Here is an 11,348-nt window from a genome sequence, read left to right as displayed (position 1 = left end):
TTCTAGCAGTCGTCTGTAAATACTGGGGACATTAGACTTCATGTCAGCAGAGGGAGTAATCATTGCAAAACTGTAATCTGTTAGAAATAGTTACTTTACTGGATTTTACACTATAAGGGGGGAAGTTTCAATGTGCTTTGAAATGAAAGAAGAATTAAGTTGTGTTTTTATCCAAATGAATTGGCATCTTTATATGTAGGAGAAGCTACAAGTTGGTAAATACTTATTTCAAGAATCATGACTGGGAAACACCTGGAAGTTTATTAGAGAAGTAAATGTTTTTCCATGCAAGGACAGCATCTGCCTGTACCTCTGTGGTTCCGGGTATTGTGTGAAGACCATTCTAGGTGACTGGGCAAGGGAAGGAATACCCTACTGATACTGGAGCCACAGCCGTACTGCCAGTACCATGTCTACCATACAAAGAAAGGGCAGCAGCCACCTGTTCAACAGTTTGCACACCTGTAGACTGAAGGTTCCAGAGGACCAGCAACATCAAGGTGAGTCAGTCAGGCTAATGGGTTGTGTGTTCTGTGACCTCCTGTCCATTTGCATTTCCGGAAGGATGGTGGGCTGGGGAATCTCTGCTTTGCAATCTTCCATTTTTAAACTCTGAGAATAGACATAATAGTGATGTATAAGGGTGAGTTAACTTGCATTCACTATTGGTTTTTAAAGGACTATAGACGACTATCGAGAATGGAGTTGTCATTCTGAAACTTATGTGCTTACACTTCTAGCCACTGTCATTTTTCCAGAGTACTCTGGATTTTGTGTAATTCAAAACACCCATCTAGGCAAGGCTGAATCTGCTACAGGGGAAATTTGCTGAGAGTGGCTTTAAGTTAGTCTGCAATGTTCTCTCTTGTCCTACCACTAATGGTATCATCTTGGACTTAAAGTTTAAGCCTAAATTTGTCTGGATCTCTGGCTCATTCATTTGTGGGAGAAATAAATATATTCTAGGCTCTTTCTCTTTTATGGTTCTGGAACAGATGGAGACAGACAGGGAAAAGTGTCACATTTCACATGATGGGCACTCATTCAGACTGAACTATCTACCTTGCAGCCATTTTCACCATCAGTCTTAAAATTTCAAAGCCACTACTCAGCCAGCTGCATCAATTAGCGGCAGACGGTTGACATGAATAGACAGGATGATCCCTCCAATCCATTCTGTCAGGGACACCAAGGACACTTGTAGAAAAGGCTGGGTGTCAGGGATGACATCACCCCCAAGAGGTTAAGGATTTACCCCAGACATTTCTAACTTCTCCTCAATTCCCTCAATAGACAGATGGATCTGTCTATGTATAGATCTAGACTACAAGCTCTTTATTTTTCCATAGACACAGTTTTAGATTTCAGTGGCATGAGGAGTGTTGGCTGAAGGGCTGAAACCTCCCATTTCCAAGGTGGCATCTGTGTGCTAACATTTGTGTGCATGTGTCAGGCCACCTCCCTTCTTCAGTTCCTGGACTTCATGCTGTACAAGGCTTAGCAGAGTGTGGGTATAAAATACTTCCTATTAAGTGAAAACAGCAAAAACTACTAAGACCCTTTTGTACCATCAGGGCTCATATAAATTATTTTGAACTAACTGCCTTAGAATGTAAAGTCCTAGAACGTGCCAGGGTTTAATCACAGCACTGTCAAATGTACTTGCTTCTCTATTAATAGACAATCTAATTCATCATAGGTTTTTTTGTTTGCTGTTCATTTTGTTTGAAATGTTTAAAGCTACCTTCCTTCTCCCACAATTGTTGATGTAATATTTATTATAGTAACCTTGCTAGGGGGAGCATAAAGGAGATGGTAAAAATCACCTGTAAAAATCACCACCCAAAGATAGTTGCTATTAACATCTTAATGTATAGCCTTCTAGCCTTTTCTTATATGCACGTGTACAAATTATTCTTTTGCTTGATTTTTTGAAGTAAATATAGACTTATTTTGTACATAGTTTGCAAACTGCTTTTTAACTCAACAGTAGATATGAACAAATTCCCTTGTCATTATATATTGTTCTACAACCTTATTTTTAACAGTTGTATACTATTCCTTCCTATGGATGATAGCAAAATTCTTTTAGGCAATTTACTGTGGCTGGAAATTTCATTGATTTCTAATTTTTCACTATTACAAGCAACACTGTGTTTAATGTACACTAATGGATAAATCATTGCCGAGATAAGATTATTTTCTTGGAATACATTCTTAGAGGTGGAATTGTGGAGTCAAAGGATATGCATGTTTTTCAAGATTTTTCAGGGTCGGGGAGGCAGATGGTCCTCTAATCAGCAGTGTAGAGATATAGAGTCTCAGTAATACTGGGTATTATTTTAAAATTGTTTTCTTTCCAATTTTATAAGTGGAAAATAGTATCCCACTGTTGCTTTAATTTAATGCAGGCCGCGTTGATGGTCTCTGCCTTACTGGCCATATCCAGAACAGCCTGGAAATATCATTGTGATGACATACTTCCCAAAATATCAACAAGATTAGAAGTCTGGTCTCCTCTTGCAGACCAAAGCTTTTGCCTAGAATATTTTGAAAGCAACCATATTCTTCCATAACTGAGTCTCAAAATATCTGCCCACATAAACCACAATCCATAAAGTTGTGAAGCATGCTAATGCGATCCAGACTGGCCACTGACTGCTACAAGAGACGTCATCTAGAGATCTGAGTTGACAAGTGACACTGGGCAGTGTTTGCATTCCAGTTACTGTCCTAGAGTTTAAAAGTATTCATTCAGTGCAATGTTTCTGACTTTTCCACCAAGCTATATTTGTACCTTGTTATTATGCAAAGTTCAGCAAAGGTCCAAGGAAGCAAAGCCATTTGTTTCAGAGTGAGGGCTGGCTGTGGATTTATTCACTGAGGTGCTCTGAGTTTGTGGCTTTGGCCTACCACCAGCCAGACTAAGATTCCAGCATACAGGTCAGGATTAATTGACATTTAACTCTTCTGAGGCATAACCAGGTTCAACACATGCGTACTTTCCAGTCCTCCATGCTAGATGCTAAAGTGCTTTATGTTAAGTCTGAGGTATTTAACTCTTTCCACCTAGTCACTCACAAAATGTGCTTTTTGGGTGACCACACAGATAAAAGTCACTTATTCTTCAGCAATTAGCTGTACAACGACTATGCAAAACACTGTGCCAGATGCTGGGTATGTATGCTGAACTAAGCCAGCTAAGCCGCATGCTTTCCTGTCCACATAGACTTTACACTCTAAGGCAACAGATGCTATACTAGTCCAGAACAGAAGTCCAGAAGGCTAATCTTTCTATTGTTGCTTCTTCTGTGATATTTCAAATCCATCTGTCTATAACATTGATCTGAGACCACATTTGTAGACATTAATTTATATGTCTATAAATACTCAGCACAAATTTCAATACACATTATATGTACTGGGCAGATTTAACGATCCTTATATTTTACAGTGCTTTGAAGTTCACAAAGTAGTTTCACAGACATTATCTTATTTACTTATACAGATGTGTATACATACATACATGTGTGTATACATGTATGTAACGTGTGTCTACATGCATGTAGGTATGTGTGCCGTGTGTACACATGTATGTATACATCCTATTGTTCTCTTTCTCTTCAGAAACTTGATTAATCCGCTACTTCACCTGGTTGTTATGAGAATTAAATAAGATAATGTATGTGAGACTACTTTGTTAACCTCAAAGCATGTACATATATACAAACTCTATATGTATATATGTGGGTGTGTATATTGAAATATACATATACATATAGATAAAGATATAGAGAGAGGGAGAGAGGTTATTTTAAGGGACTGAACACATGATTATGGAAGCTAGCAAGTCCAAAGTCTGTTGTGTGGGGCAGCAGGTTGGAGACCCACATGAAGATCCTACCGATGTTACAGTTGAAGTCCAAAGTTGTCTGCTGGCAGAATTCCGTCTTCCTCAGGAGAGGTCAATCTTTTGTTCTAGTCAGGCTTTCAACTGACTGGATGAGGCCCACCAACATTATGGAGGGCAATCTACTTTACTCAAAGTTCACCAATTAATGTAAATCTCATTCAAAACACTCTCACAGAAACATCCAGAATAATGTGTGACCAAATATTTGGCACTGTGGTGCAGCCAAGTTGACACATAAAATTAACTATTACAGGTAAGCATCATTAGCCTCATTTTTAAAGATGTGGACACTAGGAATCATCAAGGTCAAGTGATTTTTCCAAGGTTACATAGTTATCAAAATCTACATTCAAGGCACTTTCTGTTATATATAGCTGTCTTATAAAATCCACGATTCTTAGTGTTACCATGATTAATTTTCTTCATTGGTCCATATTAGAAAACCTCTGCAGACCCAAGATGCATTGGGATTCCTCCTGATTTTCTTTGTGTGTTCTGACACCAATTTTTTGACACCAGCTGGGTGTCCTACAATTCAATTCAATTCTAACACTACTTAGAGTTAGCAAGGACACCAAAAGTTAAGGGCTCAGTCTCACAAGACTGCCCCCCTTCAAATGCCAGTTACAACTTTCAGGTGTCTCCAAGATACCTACATTTCTGCCTGGACAACTACAAATTCAAGGCTTCTCACAACCCTCTCAGGTTTTAAAATTTGCTAGAACAATTCATAGAACTCAAGAAAGTTCACAATTGCCATTTTATTATAAAGGGCACAAATGAACAGCCAGATGAAGGGATACATAGGGCAAGTTCTAGGCAAGTCCTGAGCACAGGAGCTTCTGTCCCCATGGAGTCTGGGTGTACCACTCTCCCTGTACATCAATGAGCTCACTGACCAGGAAGCTCCATTGAGCTTGGTGTCTGGAGTTTTTATATGGGATTTCATTATGTGGGCATGATTGATTAAATTGTTGACCATTATTAAACTCAATCTCCAGAAGACCTACAGGCACTTCTGTTTTTCTTTCACCAAAAGGGAGCTTCAAAGAGATAGTTTTGTTCTATTTGCAAAGCATTTAAAGTCACAGATTGGTAGAAACAAATATAGATCATTTAAAAATTATTAGAAAGGGGAGAACTCATATTCATTTATCATGGTCAACCTCACACCCAGGACAGGAATCCTTCCCATATAAGCCTTCCTAATGGATGGCACATATGTGAGGATTTGGAAAATTAATGTAATTATTTAAACTTCACTTTCCCACCTTACACTTGTTAGGATGGTTACTATTAAAAAAAGAAAACAGAAAATAACAAGTGTTGATAAGAGAGTGGAGAGATTAGAACCCTTGTGTTTTGTTGGTGGGAAAGTAAAATCATGCATCTGCTGTGGAAAATAGTATGGTAGTTCCTTACTATTTAAAATTTTCAAATAGAATTATTCTATGAACCAGATATTCTACTTCTGGGTATATACCCCCAAAGAAGTGAAAGCAGGGACTCAAACAGATACTTGCACACACAATAGCCAAAAAGGGTAGGCAACCTATGTGTTCATCAACAAATGAATGGATAAACAAAATACGTAACTGGATTATTATTCAGCTTTAAAAAGGAAGGAAATTCTGATACAGGCTACAACATGGATGATTCTTAAGGATATTATGTTAAGTGAAATAAGCCAGTCACAAAAGACAAATACTGCATGATTCCACTAATATGAGATATGTAGAACTGTTAAATTCATAGAGACAGAAAGTAGAATGGGAATTTCCAGAGGCTTGGGCAGGAGCAGGAAGAAGGGTGAGTGGGTAGGCGTTGTTTAAAGGTATATACAGTTTCAGTTTTACAAGGTGAAAGAGTTCTGGAGATTGATTGAACAACAATGTGAACAAAGTTAAAACTACTGTGCTGTACACTTAAAACTGGTTAACATGGTACATTTTATGGTATGTGTATTTTACCACAATTTATTTTACAGCTATGGCTGTCAAAGCCATCCCTAATTACATTTCTAAAGTTAGACTTAAAACAAAAATGAAAGTAAAAACAAACAAAAAAAACCTTTCATTTTCCTACTTCTAAAACCAAAGCTAGGAGGAAATATTCTACTCATCCCTGATTCCCAAAAGCTATTTCTTTGAAAACATTAATAAAATCCTAACTAGATTTATCAATAAAAAAGAGACAAAACAGGGACTTCCCTGGTGGTCCAGCGGTTAAGAGGCCGTGCTTCCACTGCTCCACTGCAGGGGGCATGGGTTTGATCCCTGGTCGAGGAACTAAGATCCTGCATGCTGCACAGTGCAACCAAAAAAAAAAAAGAGGTTTCTTTTCCTTTCCAGAGCCTTTAATTGTAACAATTGTCCTGCATGCTGCACAGTGCAAAAAAAAAAAAAAAAAGAGAGAGAGAGAGAGAGAGAGAGAGAGAGAGAGACAAAACACATAATCCATTACCAGGAATGATACAGAGTGCCATTATAGATCCTTCAAATGTTAGAAGGATAACAAGGGAATATTATAAGCAACACTGTGCCAGAAAGATGCAGAAAAAAACATAAGCAAAATTCAACATTCAGTCATGAAAAATTTTTAAAGGATTCGGGATGGAAAGGAACTTACTCAACCTGATAAAGAACTTTACAAAAACCAGCATCTAACATCGTACTTTCAGTATCAAGTGAAAGGCTGAACACTTTCCTGCTAAGATCAGAAGATAACAAAGATGTCCGCTGTAATTCCTTCTACTCAGCATCATACTGGAGGTCCTAGCTAGTGTACTAAGTTAAGAAAAAGAAAACAAAAGGCTTACGTATTGGAAAGAAAGAGATAAAACTGTTTTTATTCACAGACAAGTGATAGTCTATGTAGAAAAATCCTTAGGAATCTACGTCCACTGCCCAAAACACTAGAACTAATAATAATAAATAATGAAATATGTGCAAGACCTGTACACTTAAAACAGACATTGCAGAGAGAAGCTAAAGAAGATGGAACTAAATACATGAATTGGAAGGCTCAATATTATTAAGGTATCAATCCTCCTCAATTGATCTAGAGAGTCAAGGCCATCCCAATCAAAATTCTAGCAGACTTTTTTTTTTGGACAAGCTGATTTAAAATTTATAAGGAAATGCAAAGGATCTACAATAGTTAATCAATCTTGAAAAAGAAATACACAGTTGACAACTTATACTTTGGATTTTAAGCTATAATAATCAAGGTGGTATAATAATGGTGTAAGGATAGAAAATCAACCATTGCAACAGAAGAGAGAGCCAGGAAATTGAACTATTATTCATATGTGGTCAATTGATTTTTGAAAAAGATACCAAGATAATTTGAAAGAGAAAAAGATAGTCTTTTCTGTAATAATCCTGGAACAAATAGATAAACATATTACTAAAAATGAACCTTAATAACTACCTCATACAAAAATTAACTTGAGGTGAAATATACTAAAATGCAAAAGCAAATCTATAAAGCTTCTAAAAGAAAACAGAAAACTATCTTCACAAAGTTGGAATAGGCAGGTTTTAGACAGAAAAAGTGCTAACCATAAAAATTAGACAAATCAGACTAACACTAAATGTATCTGCTCTTTAAAGGATAACATTAGGAAAAGAAAAGAGAAGACTGGGAGAAAATATTTGTAAAAAATGTACCTGAAAAAGGACTTGTAATCAGAATATATAAAGAACTTAATGTAAACAATTTGATTAAAAAACGGAAAAATGATCTTGCAGGCACTTCAAAAAGAATATACAAATGGCCAGTAAGCACATCAAAAGATGCTCAACATAATGACAGCAGGAAAATGCAATTAAAATCACTGTGAGATATTGTTTCACATTCACTAGAATGGCTACAATTAAAAACACTGTTGATACTATGTGTTGGGGAGAATGTGGAGAAACAAGACTCCTAATCATTGCCGTGGAGTGGTATAACAACTTTGGAAAACAGTTTGTCAGTTTCTTATATAGTTAAATCTACACCTACCCTATGATCTAGCAATTATATTCTTAGGCATTTTCCCCAAGAGAAATGAAAATAATGCGTCCACAAAAAGCTTGAGCAAGAATGTTCATAGCAGATTTTATTCCTGTGAGCTTCAACATGAGAACAACCCAAGTGTATATAAGCAACGTAAATGGATAAGCAAATTGTGGTATATTCATACACTGGATAACTACACAGTAGTAGCAAGAAATGAATTATTGATACATGTACCACAGAGATGAATCTCAAATGTGTATAACAGCTTGGGGGTAAAAACAGGAGGCTGACCCTGTGGGATGAAGGACCAAGATCTTGGCACACATGTTAACGCATACACCAGAATGCTGCCACACGTGTTGGGAAGCTCAGGCAACAGGATACCATTTTTTTTTTTTTTTTTTTTTTTTTTTGTGGTACGCGGGCCCCTCACTGTTGTGGTTTCTCCCGTTGCGGAGCACAGGCTCCGGACGCGCACGCTCAGCGGTCATGGCTCACGGGCCCAGCTGCTCCGCGGCGTGTGGGATCTCCCCAGACCGGGGCACGAACCCGCGTCCCCTGCATCAGTAGGCGGACTCTCAACCACTGCGCCACCAGGGAAGCCCAACAGGATACCTTTTAACACTTATTGATATGCCATGTTATGGAAGGCCATCTACTGAGGATGCTCTAGACACCTCAGATGGTGAGTTCCACTAGGGGACCTATAGGACCCCTTTCAAAACTTAGATTCCATGATTTGTCCATAATTATTTCATTCATGTTGATGTTGTCTCCTTAACTGTGTTGTACAAGTTCTTTGAGAGCAGTAAACTGAGTTTATACCCTGGACTACACCACAGTGCTAACATGTCACTTATAAACAAATCACATTTACGGAGTGTCTGTCATAGGCCAGACACTGTTTTAAGCGCTTTTCATGTGTTTGCTCGTTTCTCTGCAAAAGCCTCATGAGATAGGTAATGGCCAAGACCTCGCAGCAGGGGTGTAGAGGCAAGATCCTAACCCAAGAACCCTGACTCCAGATCCTCTGCTTTAATCCATGCTCCCCGCCTCTTACCGGGCACAAAAATAGATGCTCAGCTAAGCACTTATGAAGGGCCTGAGTGATGGCTGGCCCTTGAAGTCAATTTGTGGTTCAGTTGTTCAAAATGTGTTGTTTTCGAAGTCACCGGTTAATTTCTATATAAATTACTAACCACATCCAGCTGTCTCAGAAGGGGGTATTTGTCCCTAAGAGAAAGAGGTGAGAAAATGCAGCTGTATCAATGCAAACACAACAGCCCAGAGAAAGTGACCTGCTTGCTGGGCTAGCAGTTTTCTTTTAAACAACAGCACAGTCCGTATCTCTCACACTGCATGAAGTGTGAAAGATAGCAATGCACTGTTTTTGGAACTGAACTGATATGGCCTTGGAGAAATCCTTCGTACTTCTGACAAAATAAACAAGCAGTGCCCCAAACTCCAAATTAAAAAGGGCTAAATAATAGTCATTGTTATAATTCACTTTTTATTTAAATTGAGGATTCTATTTAAAAAGTGCTGGCTCAACCATTATATTAAATCATTAGCTTGACTTGAAATCTTAAACAACATTTCGGCAAGGTAAGTTTCACACCTGCGTTGCTTTTTAATGAAGCCTGTTGGCAAATCTAGTACAATATCCAAAAGTCAGGATTTAATATGCAATCAATACCTGTATTCAGTAGGAAGCTGCATTCCTTCTACCCAAATGTCAGACAGCTCACCCGCTGTGGATGGCAATAAACAAGCAAGGCATAAGTCATAGGTATAAGATCTGGACTGCTACAAGTGATGATGGCCTGAATATATATTTTGAAACTAACTAAAGTAACATCAAAAGAGCATAAAACATGCATGTGTGAGCTGAGCCAGAAAGAGGACAGGGGTTAAATTGGAACTGAGGAGATGGGACCTGATCTCACAGAAGAGAGAAAAAAGAAATTTTTTAAGTGGCCTATATGGCCACAGAATGGGTTCAGGTCCTAAAAGAATGTAATGCTGACAGGACATAAATTCTTTTCCCTTAGCAGATCCAGAGAAACTACCAAACCTCCAGAAACCACAACTCAGTAACTTGATCATGCCTCTAGAGTAACGATGCACCTAAGTGAAAAAAACATACTTCAGATCTATATAATAACTGGCACCAAATCCTTTCTCGTCCTGATGAAAGGAGGTAATTTGTAACAAAGAGGGATGCTGCCATCTAGAGAGAGAGTGTAAAGTAAGGAGAAAGTTTTTGAATGTTGGAAATGGACTATTTTGGTCTAAGGTTGGCTGTGTTAAACTTTAGTTGTCTGCAGAGAAATGAAACTGCAGATAAAGATTTGTGTGCCTGTGTGTTTTTATAAGCTGAGCATGGGTAAGACATATACCGGTGCTACAGATTATGAGGTTCTGTTTGTTCAGCAAGGCCAACTTTGTCATAAGGAGCTTCATTTTCAAGCTTCGGTGTTATGTGCCATTTTTCTTTTTGAAAATTGAGTAAGCTAAAATTAATTAGTAGAAGTGATTGTTTTGTTAGTGGGATGAAGCAAAGTAGGCTTAGAGGGGTTTGTAGAGAACCATTAGCTACAAATTTAAAGATAAGAAAAAACCAAAAAGATAGACAGAACAAATCTTCAAAAAAAACCCCACCATAGGACTTCCCTGGTGGTCCAGTGGGTAAGACTCCGCACTCCCAACGCAGGGGGCCTGGGTTTGATCCCTGGTTGGGGAACTAGATCCCGCAAGCATGCCACAACCAAGAGTCTGCATGCCAGAACTAAGAAGTCCCCATGCTGCAACTAAAGATCCCACGTGCTGCAACTAAGACCTGGTGCAGCCAAAAATAAATAAATAAAATAATAAATAAATAAATATTTAAAAAATCCCCACCATAATAGATGTGCCAAACTTCTTTCTACCTTTGTGAACGTTTCTCACATTTTAAGGCTTAAACTCAAGATACTGTTCATTATCTTTCTCATAGCATGCAATTAACACTTACCAAATAAATCAATATTTTTCTTCCTAAAAATTTCCTCCAAGTGATTGATATTCATAAATCATTGAATGTTGGGGCTTCAAAGATCACGCAGTACAACTGAATTTACATATTAGAAAACTGAAACCAGAGGAGCTAAGTCATCTACTCAAAGTTAGTAGTTAGTGCAGAGAGCTGGGACTATATGTCCATCTACATCTATCTAAGAATTTTATGATATGAGGACCATCATTATTAAAAGTATATAACATAGTTAGAAAATTAAGATGAGATAAACTTGAGTTTTACCTCATTAAAAAAATACCCATAAGAAGAGTACTTGGTATGTAATATTAATACATATTAAGCATGTAAAGAAAATGATGAGTATGTCAGGGAGGGAGGAAGGAGTAATGGGAGGAGTAGAGGGAGGGAAACGTG

General features: G+C 37.9%; 1 protein-coding gene across 2 annotated transcripts in view; it reads left to right on the top strand.

Annotated features, from left to right (window-relative positions):
* Positions 1-409: 409 nt before the first annotated feature.
* Positions 410-11,348, top strand: part of RANBP3L (RAN binding protein 3 like) — a 46,204-nt gene continuing 35,265 nt past the window's right edge. For both annotated transcript variants that reach the window (XM_007461844.1, XM_007461843.1), the window contains exon 1: positions 410-500. In XM_007461844.1, coding sequence (XP_007461906.1) covers positions 410-500 — 91 coding nt within the window. The remainder of the gene's footprint in view (positions 501-11,348) is intronic.

This window comes from Lipotes vexillifer, unplaced genomic scaffold (assembly GCF_000442215.2).
Source record: "Lipotes vexillifer unplaced genomic scaffold, Lipotes_vexillifer_v1.1 scaffold715, whole genome shotgun sequence".
Taxonomy (NCBI): domain Eukaryota; kingdom Metazoa; phylum Chordata; class Mammalia; order Artiodactyla; family Lipotidae; genus Lipotes; species Lipotes vexillifer.
Note: the sequence above shows the minus strand (reverse complement) of the source record. Positions and strands in the feature narration are given on the sequence as shown.